Genomic DNA, 22,692 nt, shown 5'->3' with positions numbered 1-22,692 from the left:
TTGATTAAAATATCTGGAATATGTTGTCTGATATTACTGCTTGATCTTGTGTTCCTTGAAGATTGCAGATGCAGTGTTTCTCTAAACCACAATCAGCAATGCAGCAATTAGCTGGCTGCAAGACAGCAATGTAATGACCAGCAAGTTACTTCCAAACTGTAATATATTATAGACTACTTATTACTGCTATTTAAATGTAATTCTTTACATTACAATATTACCGTATCAGAGATGTAATGTTACATTACTCCTGTATTACTTTTGAGTTACTTTCACCAAAAAACTACAGAAGTAATAATAATAATTAATTAATAATTCTTTACATTTATATGGAGCTTTTCTAGGCACTCAAAGCGCTTTACATAGAAAGGGGAATTTCCTCAACCACCACCAATGTGTAGCACCCACCTGGATAATGGGATGGCAGCCATATTGCGCCAGAACGCCCACAACACACCAGCTGATTGGTGGAGAGGAGACAGAGTGATGAAGCCAATCAGGATATGGGGATTATTAGGAGGCCATGATGGACAGGGGCCAATGGGCAAATTTGGAATTTTTAACGACCGCACAGAGTCGGGACCTCGGTTAAACGTCTCATCCGAAAGACGGTGCTCTTTGACAGTACAGTGTCCCCACCACTATACTGAGGTGTTAGGACCCACACAGACCACAGGGTGAGCGCCCCCTGCTGGCCTCACTAACACCTCTACCATCAGCTACCTGGTTTTTCCGAGTTGGTCTCCCATCCAGGTACTGACCAGGCTCAGCCCTGCTTGGGCTACAGGGTGATATGGCTGCTGGCTAGCTCTTAACATTCTAAAATGTAGGTTACCAGAGAGCATTTTACATCCAGTAGAATGTGATATGATGAAGCATAATGACTGTGGGCTGTCCAGACTAACAATAGAGAATTGGCAAAGTGAAGGCTCAAGACAATGCAAGAAATCATGACAGACAGAATCACAAATTATCCAGTTCTAAGTATTGTAGAGGTAAAGTGATTATCTGGGAATAGCTGTGTAAACTCTAATGTTATGACTGCACATTTGTTCTTTTCTTATATTGTTGCAACATCGATAGTTAATTCAGTTTTAGACAGGTTGCATTTGACTTCATTTGCATTTGATTACTAGCCTACGTTCTTGTCCTTATCTCTGACAAACTAAGTAATGCGCATGTGTCCCTTTCGCGAATGTACTGTAGGGATGTGACTGTGTGGAAATTTTCCCACCGGTTAATCAAAATGTGATGTGGACACACCGGTGATAACGGTATCTGGGTATTTTAAAAAGGTATTTTAAATAACTAACTTTATCTAACTAAAACGAACATTCGCACGGCTGCTCAGGCATTAATAACCGGAGCGGATGCAAAGCGAGTGCTTTCAATGAATTCCTATAAAAGTTAAGCTTCCATATGCATGAACTGAAAACGCGCCAGTGCGCGCACACCGTGAATGACAGCTCGTCAGTAAATACGCGCTCTGTGCGGCCCAGCAGATTTTAGTTTCGGTTTAGAATTAGTGCCGATTCAGGGCAGGTTGCTTGAACTGTAGGTTTATTAGCCTGTTATTCTTAATGAAAAACACAATGACACACTCCCTTTAATAGGCGCTTTTGCATTTCACTTTGAAACCAAATCTTCCACGATCATCTTGTCTGTCAGCTCGAGATCTGAGTCCTGCTGTGTGTGTGCTGAGACACTCGTTCGGATCATGCTTTATTAAGAAGACACGTTCAGTTTTTATTTGACCGATCTGTTCTCTAACTGAACTAAATTACTTTATTACTATAAAAAAATCAAAACGACAGTGTCACAGTGCACGTGATGTGACCGGTGTTGAGTCTGAACACCAGCAACACCGTCTAATGTACAAGCGTTACTGAAAATGTACCAAGTAAAATATTACTGAAAATTCATTTGTAATGCCTTACACTACTGCGTTACAGCATAAAGTAATGTTACTGTAATGTATTACTTTTGTAACGAGTTCCTCCCAACACTGGTAATAATATCAAATAATTAAAGGGTAACTAAACCATAAAACAACTTTTTATTGTATTTTTGTCAATGATCTTTAAGACTGGGGCTTTATTAGTGCTTCGCATTGTTTCAAGTAAATGTTTTGACATTTGGGATTAGTCTCCCAGTTCCTCAATCCTGACTAGTCTCCCAGTTCCTGCCGCTGAAAAACATCCCCACAGAATGATGCTGCCACCACCATGCTTCACTGTAGGAATGATATTGGCCAGGTGATGAGCGGTGCCTGGTTTCATCCAGACAGGTTGCCATTCAGGCCAAAGAATTCAATCTTTGTTTCATTAGACCAGAGAATTGTTTCTCATGGTTTAAGTCCTTTTGGCAAACTCCAGGTGGGCTGTTATGTGCCTTTTACTGAGGGGTGGCTTCCATCTGGCCACTCTTCTATAAAGCCTGATTGGTGGAGTGTTGCTGAGATGGTTGTTCTTCTGGAAGGTTCTCTCTTCACAGAGAAATGCTGGATCTCAATTAGAGTGACCATTGGGTTCTTGGTCACCTCCCTGACTAAGGCCCTTCTTCCCCGATCGCTCAGTTTGGCCGGGCAGCCAGCTCTAGAAAGAGGCCACTGTGCTCATTAGGACTTTCAATGCTGCAGAATTTTTTCTTTACCCTTTCCCAGAGCTGTGCCTCTGTACAATCCTGTCTCAGACCTCTATAGACAATTCCTTGAATTCCTTGTTATTATGGGATATTGTTTGTAAAGTTGGGGGGGGATTAATTGTAATCCATTTAGTAATAAGGCTGTAACATAACAAAATGTGGGAAAAGTGAAGCGCTGTAAATACTTTCTGGGTATGTTGTATATGATGTGCTTGCTTCTGTTTGTGTTCAGATCAATGTGAACGTCTGGTAGTGTGCAAATCTCAGTCTTTTACTGTATGATGCCCAGCTTTTATTATCTGTTACCATTTACAAAGTCAGAAAGTTGTATGCTGAGGGTTTTATATCTGTTTTTTTAAGGTTGTGTAGCGTATTCCAGCCTTTGGTTATCATTGGTTGATAAGTCAAACTTATTTAGATTATTTTACTATGCTTGCTTTTCTACAGACATCCTGATGACACCAAACAGAAGTTCGGATTGGGTGGCTGGTTTAGAAAATCAAATGTTACCCATGGTATTGCTTTTTGTATCTGCTTTGTGTTGTTTTTTTGTTTTTCTTTCTTTTTTAAAGTAATAACTGTTCTTTTTGTTACCTTTATAGGTTTGCACTGAAGACTCATGTGACTCTAAGTGTTTCCTCAAATGAGTAAAGATTTTAACTATTTATTGTGGAAAATTATTCAGTTTTTCATGGGGAAAATAAATGCGCAACTAACTAATATTTGTTTCAAACGTCGACTCATCCTGTGAAAGATTAGAGATTTTATTTGCCATGTTTTTTGTCATGTTTCTTGTAATTTTAAACACAACATGAAGCTTGTCTGATTGCATTGTGTCAGCTTTTGTTGATAGCCTAGTTTATCTTTGTTGATGCTACGGTAATTTTTTTTTTCTTCCTGAATGGAAAGTCATACTTTATGTATGTGTATATACACTCTTGATGCTGTACCTTGAACCTGCCCTGCCTTCACCCATTTCTTTATGGTTCATATGGTGTATACAGTACGTGATGGAGTTTTTTTTTTTTTCAAAATCTTTGTGAAATACAGTTTAATTTCTTTCTTTATCTTTTGTTTGAATATTTTTGTTGTTGTTGAATAAAACATATTCATAGAGTTGAGTTTGTTGTAGTCATTTTGAAGATTTTAATGAGTGCACTTAAGTAGCCCACGAGCTAAAACAATGCAGCCATCTGAAAATAAATCTAGAATTAAGTAGTCTGTATTTTTATTTTTTTTAATTAAAACGTGTACTCTACAATTCATAATCGTTTAAATAATATATATAAATCTGAGTGAAACCCATAGACTGTTTTTTAAAAAAAAGGTTTATACCTGGCCCAGGAAATCTAAATCCGTATAAGAAATGATTTTTACAAAAAGTGTTACGAATGTATTTGGTCCATGTGGGCTGAGAAAAGTAACAGGTATCACATGACAAGTCAATGACTTATGTGCGCTGTCTAACTTTAAAGGGGGGGTGAAATGCTGTTTCATGCATACTGATCTTTTTACACTGTTAAAGACTTGGAATCCCATACTAAACATGGACAAAGTTTCAAAAGTTAAGGTGGACGTTTGATGGGAGTATTTCTTTGTCAAAAATACTACTTCCGGTTAGTCATAAGTTTCGGCAAGTTTTTTGAGATCATGCGTCCCCTTTGACGTTAATGGGGGCGGAATTTCCTTGTATGGGCCTTACGGACAATTCTACCGGAAGCGCGTGAGAGAGAGCGAGGGAGAGAGCGAAAGCAACAGGCTACGCCCATCAAAGCGCTGGCTTGTAGGATGCTGGACAGGTGATGTGCACATAACAATGTCACCAAAAAAGTGCGTTTTTGGTTGCCAGACCAAGACAGTCCTGCACAGATTCGCCAAAAACCCCGCGTTAAGGCAACAGTGGATGTAATTTGCTTTTCCGGTTCAGCAACTGAGTTGCGCGAATGTTTATATCTGTTCGCTGCATTTCGGTGCCGACTGTTTCATAAACAAGGCCCAGCTCGACGCCGGATTTTCCCAATCGCCTAATGCTGAAGGATGGAGCAGTCCCAACGTTAGAAGGGTGAGTGAGACTGCTTCAAATGTCTGTGTTTTTTTAGTCCGCTTACTGTCTACACAAACCACGCGTAAACACACAAACACACGTGCACAACTGCACTTCCCACATGTACACCTTCAAAGACAAAAATACGACGATATAATTCAAGTATAAATATGTAAATAACACAAGCCGCTAAGCATATTATATAGTTAGTGTATAACTTGTACCACATAGAGACGTCCTGCTCTAGTCGTTTTTGCTGCTGCTCCTGTTCAACTGCAGCCTCTGGGTCTGATTCCGGATCATAGATGTATGGCTGTATGATTAAAAGCCATATTTTTATTTTGAATAAAGTTTTTTTCCCGCTGTTAGGGATGACACAGCTTTACGACGCACTCGACTCAACACAATAGCAGCAGCGAGCACACCTCATTATTTAGCTCCGCTCACACGACACGCCCCCACCCGCTCGGCTTTTTTCGGAAAGACTCGGAACAGCGCATCTTTCTTATATAATTATTAAAAAAATAAAGACTTTTCGGAGATATGCAGGATGCAATGCTACTCTATAGGTACTCAAGATTGACATGACACTGACTGAAACTGAGTGTTTCACCCCCCCCCCCCCCCCCCTTAATTTAAAAGTAATTTAAAGACACTAGGAAATCTTGATGGACACTTAATTAAAATCTACATTGAATAGTTTTAAGATAGAATAATACATTTTGTAGGTATTTAAACTGTTCTTTCTAGTGGAAAAAAAAACGCGGTCACGTTGCTGTGGTAACGGGTCTTCGATGGCTTCTTGCGGAAACGGCAAAAAGAGCGAGTAAACCGAATTATACAGTTTTTAATGCAGTTATCTACCTGTTTTAAAAAAATGACACAGTTGCATCAGGCAGCAGCTGCTGGAGATTGATTTAGTGGAAGAAATTATGAATTTTTTTTTGATCCTAATCAGAAAGACTTGGACTGGAACAAGAAGACGTACAATGGGCAGCATCCAGAGGCAGGTTATTCAGGATCAAAATGTGCCATTCTAGATGTCTTTTACTTGCTTTTGTATCCTAAATGTTTATATATAAAAAAACAATCATTATTATAACTTAAACTTCTTATTGCTAGTAATAGTTTAGTAAAAGGTCAAGAAGTTATATACCGAATGATGACTTGAGGTGAAATCTCTGACCTCTGGTCTTGATTTCATGAGATTCACCCAGTTCTGTGTTGCTAAACCTAAACTCTGGTCTTGTCTAAGGTCAAACAGAAGGGGTTCGGATACTGATTGAAAATGGAGCAAGAGCTTGTTTGAGGACGGACAATGGATGGATGGCCGCACACTTTGCAGCAGAGTCTGGAAGACTAGCAGTCAGTCTTCTGCATTCCCTCCTCGCCATGATAAACTTGCCATGATTGCTGAAATCTATGGACGTGAAGATTGTGTTCATTCTTCTCCTTCTCCTCCTCCTCCTCCTCCTCCTCCTCCTCCTCCTCCTCCTCCTCCTCCTCCTCGCTCATTTAAACCATATACTCTATTGGCATCCAGTTATGTGTTTATGATTTTTTTTTATGGTAGCATTTAATTAATATTCAATAGAGTTTTATTCAGAGGTACTTAAAAGCAAGTAAAGTAGATGAGTACACGTGTGGGTAGCACTTTATTGTACAGTCCTGTAAAATGTACTTACTATTGTAATTAAACATGAACCTACCCCTAAACCGTGTAGTTACCTTATATTACCCAGTACTTTATTAGGTAAGTTTACTGTAAGTACATGTACTGTAAAATAAAGTGCAATTGATTTCTAAATAAAATGTCAAATAATCAGTTCTTATTGGATTGACTCCTAAAATTAGAGGTTAAATTATAGTTTATACACAATTTATATTAATTTTACATTGTTCTGTTGATGTGTGAATTGTATTTGTGGCTACTGTATGTTATGTGATGCTATAGACTTTAATAATAGGGTGTTCCCTGTACTTCTAGGGCAGAGATTGAGAGCAGAAACTATCGGCAAATGGCAAAGTTAAATGGGTTGCCCTTAGATGACACTGATGAAGAATGGGAACAGGAGAGAAAAGAAGCCAGACTGCAAGAAAAAAATAAGTAATTAAAAAGTAGGTTTTATTATGCCATGAGAGCAAAAAATACAAAATAATAAGCATTCGTTGCTGTGCATCTAAGAAAAGATATTTAAAAAAATAAAAAAGCATTGTTGGATGACAGTAAAATTACATGCTAAAATTCATATTCATCTATGACTACTAGTTTTGATTTATACCAAGTAGGCTATATAGACATACAAGCATAAATTCATAATACAGTAAACTAACATGACTACATCAATATACATTATCGACTCTGAAGTACAATATAACAGATAATTGTACAGTGTTTTGGAAAACAATCAACTCTTTCTGTTTTATAGCCATTTCCATCTGCATAGAATGTGACAGAAATTAATCCATGAAAAGTTTCCTTGTGTTCCGTGTCTTCTCTTTCAGTACTTCAAGAATAGACAGAGTAAACCTTTAACATGCTGATTTGGGACATAAAAAAACATTAGAACAAAACATGTAGACACAAAATAAAATAATTCTCTTGAACACAAATATAACGTACCTTCAATCTTTCCAATCTTTATTTCTTCTTAAGCGAAGATGTCATTTTGGTTGAGCTTTCACTTTTAGAATGCGCTGATTGCTAATGTAAGAAAATGTGAGAACATTAGCTCTTGTGTTTGTGATGCATTTCGCATCAGTAAAAATGTATATTTTCCTTGTACTTACTAACCTTGGAACCTTTGAAACGCTTCCGAAGTGCATCACGAACCTTTGGAGAAAATCAAATATGCACATTTTATTTAGCACATTAAATATATGCACATTTATGGGTTGTTTCAACCCATGTTTGAGTCAAATATGGATAATAGACGATTTAAACGGTTCGTTTAAATTTAAATATTGTCCATATTTGAGCCAAACATGGGTTAAAGATACACTATGCAACTTTCCGTCCACTGGAGGGCGCCTATTCTAAACAAAGGCGTAGTTTGATGACACAAAGTGTGAGCGCAGCATCTTGGTACATGTGGTCTTCACCTCACAGCCGGTGGAAAATAGGACTCGGGCAGAAATCACGTTCATGGATGCGGTTATTAATGTTACTGTAGTGTGAAGCAGAGCAGGACCGAGTGTTGTGGAGTGATTGTTGCACAAATACCCGCCTCGTGAACACCGGGACTTTTATTATGATGGAACGGGACACATTCGCCGGGCGCCTGCACTGATCCGCTCTTCCGGTTATGATTATGAGGTAACGCAGCTCTGTTTATTATATTAGATACATTTAAGTGTGTTGAAAATGATGTAATTACGTTACTCTGTGCGTTCACTTGTTCACACACGAAAAATAAAACCCGAAACTGAGGGTGGCGCAGATATGACGCAATTGACAGGCAACTTCCTCAAACGTTATGCTGAAACATCCCGGTCCTTAGTTAAAATAGCAATTTTCTCACAATTTACAAATAGTTGCAAACATTTGTTATATTGTAGGTACTCAACTGAACAAAATATATAACACTGGCCTAGTGGTTTTTGGATATTTTACTGCAAAAATACTACATAGTCCACCTTTAAAACAACCTAGAGAAATGAAAATCTGGTAATAGCTCATTTGTTCAATAAACGGTTAAAATGTTATATTTTCCTTCATTTCGAAATCATATTGAGGGTACGTAGTAGTCATAGTTACCTTTTTCTCTCCAAGGCAGTTTGTCAGCAATATGAAAAAGCCCTGTAATGCAATAAGATATTTTAAAGTACATGCATGAATGCACTCGGTATGAAAACATAAATCAAGTGTTTAATGCTTGACCCTCACCTGTAGTGAATTGAGTATTGTAAATGTGTAGTTCACGAAATAGGCCAATGTTTTTTTTGTAAGGTCAATATCCAATACAAAAAATCCTAAGATCCAAGTTATTCCGAGGACAGGGCTTAGGAAGACCATGGTCTTAATCATACTCTTGGCAACTTCCTTTTCGTCCCGTGCCTTTGCCTCTGACACAGTAGGGGTTACTATCTTCATGATCACCACAGCCAGAGTGAAAAAGTTTATAAACACAATAGTTCCAACAGGAAAGACAAAAGCAAAAATGGAGCCCTTAAACGCACCCTTGTATATGAGCCAGCAAGTCTTTTCGGAATAGTATTCCTTAACGGCACCGTTTTTGAATGCAATCAAGGTTATTGCCACACATAATATTGGGCATACGTAACCAAGAGTGATAGACAATCCCATAAAAACCCTTTTCCGCAGGTGGTCAAAGACGAATATTATTTGGTGAAGAATCACAAAACTCAAGCACAGCATCCAGAAGAAGACGGTTAGGAAAAAAAAGTGTTTGACTACTGTGATGTAGAAGCACCAATCGCGGATTTTCTCAGGTTCAGCTGAAGCTAAAAATGCACAGTCTGCAAGCAGCAAGCATAAACAGATGTTGAATATGGCTACATGCCGAAAATTGGAGATGTCTGACTTGACAACTGTATCCCATATCAAAATCTCAATGATTAAACATATAACAAGTGAAACGATTGATATTCCCAAGCCTACGTAGGTCAGTTCTTCCATGTAGGGAAGGGTCTCTTCAGTTTTAGACATCAGTATGGTGAACGCAGAGTTATGGTTACATGTGCATAATTTTGGATTGTCCGCACCGCCCCAATTACACCCTTCTTCAGACCACTTATTGTTAGTTTCATCCCAGAAAACACAATACATTATATAGTTTGGGAGTCTTGTGTTAGAATATTCAAACATCAGCTCTACAATCTTAGTAGTATTGGTATTATTTACATTGGTAACTGACAAGATGGTGGTCTCTGAGGTGGCGGTTATGTTCTCGGGTTGTGGAAAAATTTGATAAAGGTTCGAGAATGCAACGACAGCAACCCCACTGTCTGCTGTGACACTGGCATTGAAGGTTTTGCAATCGCGTTTACAGATCTTCAGTTCAACATTGTCATACTTGTAAGGAACCAGCGAGGACAGATTGGAGTTGTTCATCATTCTCTCGATAGTCTGGAGAAATGTTATTGATAAATTTGTTTTGCCTTCTGGGTTTTTCCAGGCATTTGTGTCGTTCAAAAAATTGCTTGCAGAGTTGACAAGGTCCTGCAATGTAAAAATAACAAGAAAGTCATATGAGATTAGACTTTGAACAGAGGAATTTTTCATTTTGTCGTTTTGAATGAATGGTAAAGTGAAAGGGACCTTACATGCTACAAAATCAAAAATACTGTACACATACAAATCTTAACAGCTTTTGTTGCCATTGGCCAATTCATTGCAATAACTAAGTTTTAGAGCATGAATTAAATGTTTTTGGGTGAGTTACAATAGAGCCCCATAAAATGGTTATAATTATTGTTAAGTGTTAGGAGAAGACCAAAGAGAGATAAACTAGTGAGAAGTTCTATGATATTTTTTTGACATGGGTTGTGTGTTATTCAATTCAATCCGTATGTATTTGTATTGCGCTTTTCACAATACATATTATTTCAAAGCAGCTTCACAGAAAAGGAATGCATCTACTTTACAACTTAAAGTGAATTTGTAAAGTGTAACGTGTGTCCAAGTTATGCATTTCATGAATGTTCATATACAAAGCACACAGTTAGCTAACAATGTATGATTAATCAATATAATAATAGACAATGGGCTAAGTGAAATAAGAATACATTTCGTTAACAGTGATAAGGGAATATAAAAAATCTCCATCAATATATTGTTATAGATCAGAAAAAAAGAACCCTGTTCCTGAACTGTAAATATATAGATGTGGGTCAAATGTATCTGAAGGTTTAAATAAGTATTAAATGCTTAAAAAGACAGTATTTTAGAAAAGAAAACATACTTACAGGCATGACAGAATCATTCCATTGATTTGACTGGCGTAAAGATACATTATTCATAGCACCGAAAATACCTATAGATGTCTGAATATTTGAAAATGCGTTGAATGTATTGGAAGTGGTTGTTCTCCATATACTTTCGAAAATAAATTTTGCATCGTCCTTAATGAAGCCAATACCTTTATTTAATGCCTGTTTTTATGAAGATAAAAAAAAAAAAAAAATCAAGCATTTAGTACTAAGAATAAATCTGGCCAGTAATGGTTAAATGAATACCAAAGAGTCCTACCTCTACATTCTTTTTAATGTCATCCAGCTCCACATTCACACAAGAAGAGATTTCATTTTGCCAATTTCCTTTTTCATTGCATTCTCTTGTTTTCAAACCAACTGCAGAGTTAACACAAGGCATGCTGGCAGTGAAATTGCTTTTTGCGATGGGCCAGCCTTTGTCTTCTGAACAGAATAGTGAGTTTTCTGTATTAAGGAATGAAACATTACAGATTTGGTTTTCTTGTCATTTTTTATTTAAATTTTTTATAATTATAAATCAGAAAACAGTATTTTTTAGTTAGTATAATATGCATCTGTTCGGAAGAAACAAAGTAATGCAGCTGTTCACCCATGTTATCCCATGATGGCATATAGTCCACTAAAAAATTAAACATGCCATTCCAAACCTGTGTGACTTTGAACTTGAACTTTTTTTAAGACAAAAAAAAATTCCATGTAAGCTCTTAAATATTATAGTTTTAGTCTATGCTTTTTCATTTCTATTCAGATCTTCGACAGAGGGAAAGTTCATCATTAATAATGATTTTGTGTATGGATTCAAAAGTCATTTGAGCCACCTTTTTGTCATTTCGGAGTTTAAATAACCCATGGGAAAGAGTGCTCCGAAGACAAAGTCATACAGGTTTGAATGAAAGCACATTTCTGCCACATAAGAAAAACACGCTTTGGTACCTAATAATTAGGATATAAAAAGTCTAACTTATGAAATACTTAGTCATTAATATGAGATAAAAAGTAAAAAAAAAAAAAATTAGATAAAGTTATTTATATCAAATGTATTTCTATTCTTACTGTAATTTAAAAAATTTCAACTTTTTATCTCATAGTTGTGACTCATAATTTGGACTCATAATTTTGATTTATTGTACCAAAGCATGTAAATATATAAGTATATGCATTTATAAGGTGGAGTGGGTCATTTTTTGAAGCGACAGGAACATGTCCATTACCACACACACCCCTGGTCAGACTAACATACTGGACCCGTCCCCAAACTCACACCATTGAGTCAGTGTTGCTGTGTCGGGTTGGTTGATTGCAATTTTAAAAATAACCACACACTTCACCTATAAAATACTGCAACTTTAAAAGAGGTATAGAATTAAGTTAAACAACACAAAAACTTACTCTTAATTATGTTGATCGCCACTGTCGCCGATGCACTTTTGTTCTTCCTGGATCTAACGTTTGTCAATCTACAAGTGATGCTCACTGTTTCTTTATTATCTCGACAATTTATGGTCATCTCTGCTTTGTAAGATATAAATTTCCCTTGGTTTTCTAGAGAATGCAGTAATATGAAAATTGTTTATCATCGTGTGTAAATGTCATAATGTCTATCTGCTTGTGTTTGCATAGTAATTAGCCTTACCTGTTACCTGTGTAGTTACACCACCATCCCATTGAATAGTGTAATTTTCTGAGCTGTTTAGAATTTTACACTCAATTTCACACTGAACTTTTTTTGTTTCGTCTCTACAATCAGGAAATTGGGGATTGCTCCAGGCCTGGATTTCTGGCAAAAGTGCTATGTCCAACTCTTTGCTTGCTGTGTGTTCAATAGAGCCTTGTTTGTAAATGCACTTAAATGTTCCTTCAGAAAGAAAATAGATCAAATGATTTTTCTAATCCATCCGTTGTAATTGTTTGGGTTATTTACTAGCAATTTCTGACAGAAAATTGTTTCTACACCATTTTTTTTAAACACATTTTAACCTAGACATAAATTATTCTGCATATTACATTAAAAAGTGACAAACATCAAATTTAAACTGAAATTTAAGCCAACTGGATTTAATTGTTTTAAATATTTAAAAACGAGTGAAGAGTAAAATGACTAACAAAGTCATGCGATTATCTTAATTATGTGTGCAGAAATACCTTCCCAGCTTCCTGAAATGTTCTTCAGTTGGAGAATATTTGTCAAACTTTTATTTGTCAATTCGGCCTCTATTCCTTTTGTGATCTGTGTTGTTTTATTATTGGCATCAGTTAAGAACCACTCTACATCTGACAGGCCTGCTGGAGGGGGTTGTGGTGGAGTACAAGTTATATCTACCGTGGAGCCAATATCAATGGGTTGATTCTCAGGTACTGTAATAATGATGATGCCTTTGGAGAAAACAACAAGATGTGAATGTGCAATAATTCACATAATGATTCTTTGATTTATCACATAATACTGTGTTTGTAGTATTATAAATATAAAACAATGCTGTTTTATAATACAGTAAAAGAAATGAATAATCCAATGAATAAATAAGTTACCTGTTGTTACCAGTTTAGTTTTTTCCAGTGATGTAGTTAAAGTCACAAGCTTATCAATTGAAGCTTCACCAAGTAACTGCACCGTATAATCTACGATCACACTGCCCGCCCTTAAAATAAAATGGGAAATGTTATTACATTATCTGTCATTTATAAATAAATAGAAAGAACAGGACGCAGTAGTTGCTAGAAGTGTTTGTCATCATGATTACCTGAAACCGTTGATAATCAGAGAATCAAAATATGGCAATGTGCTGTAATTTCCCACAAGCTAAAAGAAATAAAAACATACAGGTGAGGTATATGTGCAAACAGTGTAAGTAAGAAGTCAACTAATCAAACCAAAACTACAATACGGCCACAGTATTTTAGCCATTGCAGGATGACAGTGGGGGGATTTCTGTGCTTCGAACCTTAAAATGCAGGCCCACCACCACAGATGTGAATTATTGCACATTCACATCTACAGGAGGAACAATGTAATGCCTTAAAGTTAATCAAATTTGTCATTTCCAGGGAAAGAGTAAATGCTAAATATAAAACACAAAACACCAGAATAATAAAAAAAGAAGCATGATCTTTAATACAATTTGATGTATCATGCCGGGACTAAACATTGTGTGAGAGATATCAACTAAAATTATTTTTATTTTTACAGTGTTTACTTTTAGCAGTACTACATACCTCATTCTTTATTTTATTGTAACATTCTACGTATATAGAATCTTTTTTGTTTGTTTCATCCCATAATTTACTGCAATTGTTGCCTTCAATTGTAGTAGATCCACTGATGCTTACTGGAAGTAGAAGGGGAAAAAAACATTCAATGAATATTTTTTTTTTTTCATCGAGAAATCTTGTGGCCATATCAAGCCCAACTCTACCTCTCTTGTCAGATAGGCACACAGCAGTTTCTTCAGCGTTTAGAATGCAACTCTTGTTTTTGGAGCAGCCATATTTTATGCTTATGCCCTCACGCCACGAGTTTTCTGGTTGACACGAACAGTTCTTCTGCATCTCATTCAATACAACACAAACTGCAAACAAGCACATTAGTGTATTTTTTAAAAATTATTATTATTATTTTTTTATGTTGGTAATGTCAACAATTATAAATTAGAAATGTAGCTATTGCCCATTCCCCTTGTGCGGTGCATTTTCATGTCCACAACAGATAAATATTATTTTTATTGGCATTCAATTAAAATTAAAACTTTTCTGTATGGACTTTGACTTATTACACAGCAAATCCATATATATATATATATATATATATATATATATATATATATATATATATATATATATATATATATATATATATATAATTATATTAAATGAGGCAATCAGTAAAGTTTAGGCAAAACTTGTATATTTTTATTTTGTAATCATACATTTTAACTGCACTGAACTATAAATATTTAAGTAAGCTAATTCATACAACTTAAAAATATCATGTAATGTCAAAGTTTTAGTAGTGGAAACTTGACTAGCTTTAGCTAGCTAATTCAATAAATATCACCTTGCTGATTGTTAAATAAATCATTTAACATGTATCTGTTCTTAAACTAATGTCATATTATGACATGTGTATTCATACATATTCATATGCATGGAGTGATTTTTGTGCCATAATTAAACAAACAAATCCAGCATTTTCAAACAAACATGATCTGCTTTGGAAAGGAAAACTCGACTCGCAAAAAAACAGAAAGCGATGTGCAAATACAAAGAACAGTCTGAGCGAAAACACAGAGTAACAAATATATGTATTGTATTTTGCAAATAAATATTTCACAAATAAATACAAACAATCCTACAAATTACATGTAACCTTTGAACAAATACCAAATCTAGTCCACACAAATGCATGATAGGCTACATGTCTGTTAGAATCTCTCAGCTTCATTTTCTCACAAATGCAGTTCGAGCTAGCCAAGAAATCTAGACGCACCCTAGCGGCAGCAAATTTAATCTGTCTGCGAGTGTCGTCTAGCAACTCTCAATACCCTTCTGAGCTGTATTCGCCTAACTCTTGCCGGGCCAATCACATCGTGTATAGAGTCGGTGGGCGGGGCCATAATGACGACGGCCGAGTTGCGATTTGCGTGCTTCTAGTAAACACAGAAACTGGCGAACGGCGGCGGTCTCTCGAATCAGCTTTGACTGCGATTCTGGAAGACTTGGAGTTAAGCTTTTCTCTGAGAAAAGAACAAAGAACGGCACTGAAGTCATTCTTAAAAAGGGAAGATGTTTTTGGAGTTTAGCCGACTGGATACGGTGAATGTTTAATCTATCAACAAGATCTGTTTCACCTTCGTTGCTCTGGTTGGTTGTAGCGCTATCCTATCGCGTGCAGAGGGAGTTTGAAAGACAACCGTTTATCCCGCCCCTCGGATTGAGCCCTGTCAATGGTGAGTTTCCGGACCAAACATCTTGATGTGGGTCTGGCTTGTCAGGCTAAGTTCGAGCAGATTTTGAGCAACTTCCTCTACCAGAACAGCAGATGTCACTTTGGGTCATTTACAATTTTCAAACATGTTTTCAGTTGACGAAAATGAGCGGTGAACAGGATGCAGTATTTTTTAGATTTTTACTATCTCAACCCTATTTCAGAAAAAAAAAGAACATAAAATATAAAGATATTATTGTGACCGATAAGTGCAAAATCAGTAGTGACATGGCTGAAAACATTTTAGCTAGGGCAAATCTTTTTCTCTTTAAAGGGGGGGGGGGGCACTCAGTTTCAGTCAATCTCATGTCAATCTTGAGTACCTATAGAGTAGTATTGCATCCTTCATATTTACTTATAAAAGAAAGATAGGCTGTACCGAGTCTTTCCGAAAAAGCCGAACGGATGGAGGCGCATCGTGTGGGTAGAGCTAAAGAATCACAAACATGCGTAGCTGTTGCATTGAGAGTGTCTGAAAGCTGTGCCATCCTCAAGCGTGGAGAAGAAAACGTTACCCTAATAAACCATGGCTATCAATCAGATTCAACTAATACAGATATGATCCAGAATCAAAACCGGAAGCTGAAATCAATTGAACAGGAGAAGCATCAACAGCAGGACGTCCGTCTCTGTGGTATGGACTGTATTTAGTGGCCTGTCAACATTTGTGTGTGTTTACTCGCAGTTTATGAGGACATGATTCGGTTTATGGACTATTGTATGTGACTAAACCTTAGCAGTAGCAAGCAAAACGGTTTTGCACGTCAGACTAACGTTATACATAGAACAACAATGGAGTAACCGTTCGCATTTGAATGACGAAGCACGCTTTGTGTGTACCTCCCCTAGGTTTATGTTTGGGTGATTTTGCAATAAACAAACTGACACCTATATTGGTCAGCTAAACAAATGTATTTAAACACACACCATAGATCGCATGCTCCATTGATAAATAAACTAACGTTATACACGATCGTGTTGTTTACTGATGTTTACTTACGCGACGATAGCCAACAACATAGACATTTGAAGCAGTTTTACTCACCGTCTGCTTCCAAAGCATGACCGTGAACCTTTATCGTTATGACCGCTCCATCAAAAACACACTTCTTTGGTGACATTGTTGATTTGGTGAAGTCCTGTGACAGCAGTGAGTGCAGCATTTATGGACATTGTGCATTTCCTCTCTCTCGCTCTAGTCACGCGCGCGCACCCTTCCGGGAGAAGAGCCCGTACGGCCCATACAAGGACCTTCCACTCTGTCGACGCCAAGCCGACCCATACTCGAAAAAAACTCTCAGAAACTTGTGAGAAACCGGAAGGAGTATTTTTGACACAGAAATACTCCATCAAACGTCCAACTTAGTTTATAAAACTTCGTCCATGTTTAGGATGGGAATCCAAGTCTTTAACACTGTTAAAATCTCAGTATGCATGAAACAGCATTTCACCCCCCCCCCCCCCCTTTAAAATGCATGCGTCCATCCTCCATACCATGTATCCACTGTAGTGTATATAAAAAAGTATTTACTTTTATGTAATTTGTACATTTGGTGATAAAATTCAAATGAGAAGATTCAAATTTATGTAAGGGTGTATCGTGTCACAATATACTGCAATACAAAGATGCAACAGTTTTAAAGGATTTTAAGGATTAAAGTTTAGACAGATTTAGTTTTGTATGATATGTGTTAATGTCATATTAAATATGGTAAATCCTGATCAAATAAAATATAAGCAAAAAACAACTGCATTTGTGACAAAATTTGCCTGAACTGAATTTGTGAGAAAATCTGCCTGAATTTAGCCTGACAAGCCAGACCCACATCAAGATGTTTGGTCCGGAAACTCACCATAGACAGGGCTCAATCTGAGGGGCGGGATAAACGGTTGTCTTTCAAACTCCCTCTGCACGCGATAGGATAGCGCTACAACCAACCAGAGCAACGAAGGTGAAGCGGAGTTGATAGATTAAACATTCGCCGTATCCAGTCGGCTAAACTCCGAACACATCTTCCGTTCTTAAGAATGACTTCAGTGCCGTTTTTTGTTCTTTTCTCAGAGAAAAGAACGGCACTGAAGTCATTCATAAGAAGGGAAGATGTGTTCGGAGTTGGAAGTTTAATCTGTCAACTAGCTCTGCTTCATGTTGCTCAGGTTAGTGTAGCGATATCCTATTGCCTGCAGAGGGAGTCTGAAAGACAACCGTTTATCCCGCCCCTCAGATTGAGCCCTGTCTATGGTGAGTTTCCAGACCAAACATCTTGATGTGGGTCTGGCTTGTCAGGCTATTTGCACAACACTTTCTGTTTGTGAGTCGTAATTTCCTTTGCAAAGCAGATCGTGTTTGTTTGCAAAATGCAGGATTTGTTTGTTTAATTTTGGCACCAAAATCATTCCATACCATACGCTCCACTCGTCACCATCATGGTAACTGTACAAAAAACAACATAACAGAAACTCTTCTGAACTAACATAAGACATTAAACACTACTGAATCTCCCACTTGCACAAAAACATAATACAATTTACTGTCCCTTTTTGAGTGTTGTGGCAAAGCATGCTGGGAAATAGAAATCCTAGCCCAGGTTCAGTTAAATTGAAGTAACTAGGGAAATGAACCTACCTCAGGTTTTGATGTAACTGATTACAAGCATTCTGTGTTTGTTTACCTGTTGTTTGGTTGATTCCGTTTACATTAGCTTTGTCTATGTTTATTTGTGTAGATGTTCCCAGAATTGCTGTTACATTGGAATATGCCGATTCCTCGATTTCAAGCTCAATCAAGAACATCTTGTAGTAATTCACTGGAATGTAGCATTGCAATAGTATTCAGTCTGACATTCAGATGATTAATGGAAAAACACATTATTTCTTCAACAGATTATTATTGATAATAAATAGAAACAATACCTGCCCCAGCAACCTATCAAATAAAAGTGTGAAAGAGTTAATGCTTAAATATAATAAATTGTTTGTATACCATAGAATTAAAAAAAAATATATCAATCCACCTTAAAAGTCAATGCCAGAAAAAGGAGAATTATGCCTCTAGAAGATTTCATTTTTGTGGCATCAGTTTCTGGCGGATAGAACAGAGCGCTGTCATTCATATGAACATGTGCAGATGCCCTCCATCAGTGACGTCAATCAAGCAATACATTTACATTTATTCATTTAGCACATATATTTATCCAAATGAGGAATACAACAAGAGATTCTTAAGGAGGCAATAGATGTACATTTATTAACTTTCAATAAAAGGGGTGGGTCCATTCAGTTAAACTACCAATCAAAATTTTAGAATTTGTTTTTGGAAAAAGTCTTTTATGAACAAAGGCGGCATTTATTTGATCAAAGATACAGCAAAAGCAGTAATATTAAGAAATATGGTTACCATTTTAAAGAACTGTTTTCTAATTGAATATATTTTAAAATGAAATGTATTCCTGTGTGCAAAGCTGTATTTTCAGCATCATTTCTCCAGTCTTCAGTGTCACAGGATCCTTCAGAAATGATTCTAATTTGGCGAGTTGATACATTTCAGATTATTATCAATATTGAAAACATAAAATATTTTTGTGGAAACCATGATACACTACAGAATTTAAAAAATTGAGGTAAATAAGATATATAAATATCTATAAGATATAAGATATATTCAGCAACAAGGCAAAAGATTTTAAATCAGCTTTTCCAACAAAGAATCCTGGAAAAACAATGTATCATATTTCCTTTACATCTTCAATATAATAATAAGAAACATTATTAACAAAATATATTTTTGCCTGTATTTTGGATTAAATAGCTGTGAGCATAAGAGATTTCTTTCAAAAACATTTAACATCTTAATTATTCCACTTTTTCTTGAGTTATTCTGTGATACATGGAGCTGAAATGAAGACTGCTAGAAACCTTTAGGCGTGTTGACGTACCTCTTTGGTTAGTAAGTCCTGATAGCATTTTTGACCTCTGGATTCAGGCTGTAATTTAATTGCAGTGATCCCTTCCTTACAAAAGTTATGAGTGTCCATAAAGACAGAGTGAGAGGAGGGAATGATATCCCAGACAACGGATTTTCCCAATAACCCTCCTGATTTGCATTATTCAGGTCACATGACTCAAAAGCATCAGTGACTTGATTCAAAGATATTCTCCACTACAATAAAAAAAAATGTCTTCTTTCGATTAAAAATATAGTCTACTGTAAGTGATACATTGTATTAAAAAAAAAAAAAATACACCTTAAAGGTGCCCTAAAATGACAAATTGAATTAACTTTGCCATAGTCAAATAATAAGAGTTCAGTACATGGACATCACATACTGTGAGTCTCAAACACCATTGCCTCCATCTTCTTATGTTAATCTCATGCATAAAAAACACCAACAACAATTTAATTAAAAATCGTTTGTCCTGTCTACTGAAGCAACCGTGGACAGTTTTTATAACCTGGGACAATATCAAGCATGCTTCGCTCAACGTCTTAAACTGAAGAAAGGGGCAATTCCAACTGTATTCCTTCAAGCAGTAAGTAGTGATTCATCCACTTATTGACTGTCTAAACAATTTCTGATTAAATTGAAAGTTTCTTAAAAAGACAGCATTGTCTAGATAACGCAAGATGCTAGTACAGTAACAATAGGAAACATCAAGTACCATACAAAACTAAATAGTGTGTCTAATGACAAAGGGTAATATTATTTGTATTACAAAATACAACCGTAGATACGTATGTCATACTACGTTAGTTTACTGCTTACAGATCGTCACTTGATCCTTATAGCTAACGTCACCTTCTCCACTATATACACTCACCTAAAGGATTATTAGGAACACCATACTAATACTGTGTTTGACCACCTTTCACCTTCAGCACTGTCTTAATTCTACGTGGCATTAATTCAACAAAGCAATCTTTTGAAATGTTGGCCCATACTGATAGGATAGCATCTTGCAGTTGATAGAGATTTGTGGGATGCACATCCAGGGCACGAAGCTCCCGTTCCACCACATCCCAAAGATGCTCTATTGGGTTGAGATCTGGTGACTGTGGGGGCCATTTTAGTACAGTGAACTCATTGTCATGTTCAAGAAACCAATTTGAAATGATTCGAGCTTTGTGACATGGTGCATTATTCTACTGGAAGTAGAATAGAGGATAGGTACATGGTGGTCATAAAGGGATGGACATGGTCGGAAACAATGCTCAGGTAGGCTGTGGCATTTAAATGATGACCAGTTGGCACTAAGGGGCCTAAAGTGTGCCAAGAAAACATCCCCCACACCATTGACCCTCATTTATCAATCTTGCGTAGAAACGGGTGTATATGTGGGCGTAAGATTATGCTTACACTCCTCTCACCGCCTGATTTATAAAGCTGTGCGTACCTCTGCAATCCAGGTGAACGCAATACCTGCCTTTGATAAATGTGTCGGCTGAAAAACGATCGTCATTAGAATAACACGCCCCTATATATTCAAGTCTCCGCCTCCCCCACGCCCTCATTTTACGCCATGGATACACGGAAGACGGCAAAGAAGCGAAACTTCTCCGACGTGGAGATCGGGCGCGTCTCAATCATCTTACTAGTCCACTAGTCAGGGCAGTGATTAGGACATAAGTCAATGGGCTGACTCCCTGATCAGTGCCCTGACTAGTGAACTAGTGAGATGATTGAGACGCACCCATCGAGACCATCAGGGAAGTGGAAAAAAGTGAAATAGTTTTATTTGAGCACCCACAAAAACCCCTGTTGATAGTGTGGGGGTTGAGAAGCGCACTCCAGCAGTTTAAATAGGTAATTTCTCATCCAAACAGCTATCACAATGCATTACTTTACAGAACATGTTTTGAAACAATTAGCATTTATTTTCGTATTATGTCACATGTATTGGGGTGTACGATAGTGATGATGATGTGATGTGGAGTAGCCTACCATTCATTCACATTAATAATAGCATGACAATTTGTAAGATTCTTAATATTATTATGATTTTTATTATTTATGACGCTTATTGTTATTTAGAAGAAGAATGTCGTTATTATTTATTTTACTATTATTATTATTACTATTTAAAAGAAGAAGAATGTCATTTTTATTATTTTGTCAGTCTGAATTATTTTCAGTCCCAGTCCGTGCGCAGCTGCCAGGCCTAACCCTGAACCTTCAGGTAAAGCGCACAGGCTCGCAGGAGGAATACATATGCCTACAAATCAAATGCTTTGGTATCACACAAATTAAACATTGAAGTCCATGTTGCACAAAAATAAACACTGAACTTTGTAATTACTATGTTGTTGTTGTTTTTTTTTTTTTACAGTGGGTCATATAGCATATCTTTGTCAGTGCGTTTTGTGGTGTTAGGAATTGTTTTTCTGCGCATTTTTGCAACAAGTGGCTGGGGCACTCAAGGACATGCACAGTTGTCCAATAGCCACTGTTGGCTTTGTTATCTTGGCTGTGTGCTTAGGGTCGTTGTCCTGTTGATCGATGAACCTTTGCCCCAGTCTGAGGTCCAAAGCGCTCTGGAGCAGGTATTTATCTCCCAGTTCCTGCCACTGAAAAACATCCCCAAAGCATGATGCTGCCACCCCCATGCTTTACTGTAGAGATGGTATTGGCCAGGTGATGAGCGGTGCCTGGTTTCCTATAGACATGGTGCTAGCCAATCAAGCCAAAAAGTTTAATCTTTGTTTCATTAGACCAGAGAATTTTGTTTCTCGTGATCTGAGAGTCCTTCAGGTGCCTTTTAGCAAACTCCAGGTGGGCTGTCATGTGCCTTTTACTGAGGAGTGGCTTCCATCTGGCCACTCTTCTCTACAGGCCTGATTGGTGGAGTGCTGAAGAGATGGTTGTTCTTCTGGAAGTTTCTCCTCTCTCCACAGAGAAACGCTGGATTCACAGTGTTAAACAGGAAAATAATGCAACAGAATTTTCTCTGGAGAAAACGTTGATGTCACCCAGCTCAGTGCAATTATCATATAGTGTCAATGTGGGCAGATCTAGCCTAGAAATCTACACGCACCCTAGCGGTAGCAAATTTAATCTGCCCGCAAGTGTCGAAC

The 22,692-nt window shown here is 37.1% G+C and overlaps 3 protein-coding genes and 1 long non-coding RNA gene across 4 annotated transcripts in view; 2 read left to right on the top strand and 2 right to left on the bottom strand.

The window, feature by feature from the left end:
- Positions 1-3,764, top strand: part of LOC137091552 (tudor domain-containing 6) — a 28,336-nt gene extending 24,572 nt beyond the window's left edge. Inside the window, exons 3-4 of the mRNA XM_067456092.1 lie at positions 3,091-3,158; positions 3,246-3,764. Coding sequence (XP_067312193.1) covers positions 3,091-3,158; positions 3,246-3,290 — 113 coding nt within the window. The 3' untranslated portion in view covers positions 3,291-3,764. The remainder of the gene's footprint in view (positions 1-3,090; positions 3,159-3,245) is intronic.
- Positions 3,765-5,564: 1,800 nt separating this feature from the next.
- Positions 5,565-6,798, top strand: LOC137091555 (ankyrin repeat domain-containing protein 66). Its single transcript, XM_067456097.1, is given in 5 exon segments — positions 5,565-5,670; positions 5,673-5,693; positions 5,943-6,077; positions 6,080-6,126; positions 6,655-6,798. Coding segments are annotated over 5 exon segments (453 nt in total).
- A 17-nt stretch (positions 6,799-6,815) lies between these two features.
- Positions 6,816-16,905, bottom strand: adgrf3a (adhesion G protein-coupled receptor F3a). Its single transcript, XM_067454422.1, has 13 exons — positions 16,837-16,905; positions 13,384-13,442; positions 13,172-13,281; positions 12,785-13,015; positions 12,276-12,497; positions 12,032-12,184; positions 10,899-11,086; positions 10,616-10,801; positions 8,574-9,869; positions 8,445-8,486; positions 7,482-7,520; positions 7,311-7,391; positions 6,816-7,194 (listed from the first exon to the last, which is right to left on the bottom strand). Exons 1-12 carry the CDS (start codon positions 16,903-16,905, stop codon positions 7,329-7,331), a joined length of 2,658 nt encoding a protein of 885 aa, XP_067310523.1. The 3' UTR covers positions 6,816-7,194; positions 7,311-7,328.
- Positions 16,906-18,365: 1,460 nt separating this feature from the next.
- On the bottom strand, positions 18,366-19,766 carry LOC137090759 (uncharacterized). The gene is made up of 3 exons (XR_010907965.1): positions 19,559-19,766; positions 18,638-18,705; positions 18,366-18,549 (listed from the first exon to the last, which is right to left on the bottom strand). It is a non-coding gene; the product is annotated as an uncharacterized lncRNA (long non-coding RNA).
- Between the last annotated feature and the right edge of the window lie 2,926 nt (positions 19,767-22,692).

This window comes from Pseudorasbora parva, chromosome 10, assembly GCF_024679245.1.
Source record: "Pseudorasbora parva isolate DD20220531a chromosome 10, ASM2467924v1, whole genome shotgun sequence".
Lineage (NCBI taxonomy): Eukaryota > Metazoa > Chordata > Actinopteri > Cypriniformes > Gobionidae > Pseudorasbora > Pseudorasbora parva.
Note: the sequence above shows the minus strand (reverse complement) of the source record. Positions and strands in the feature narration are given on the sequence as shown.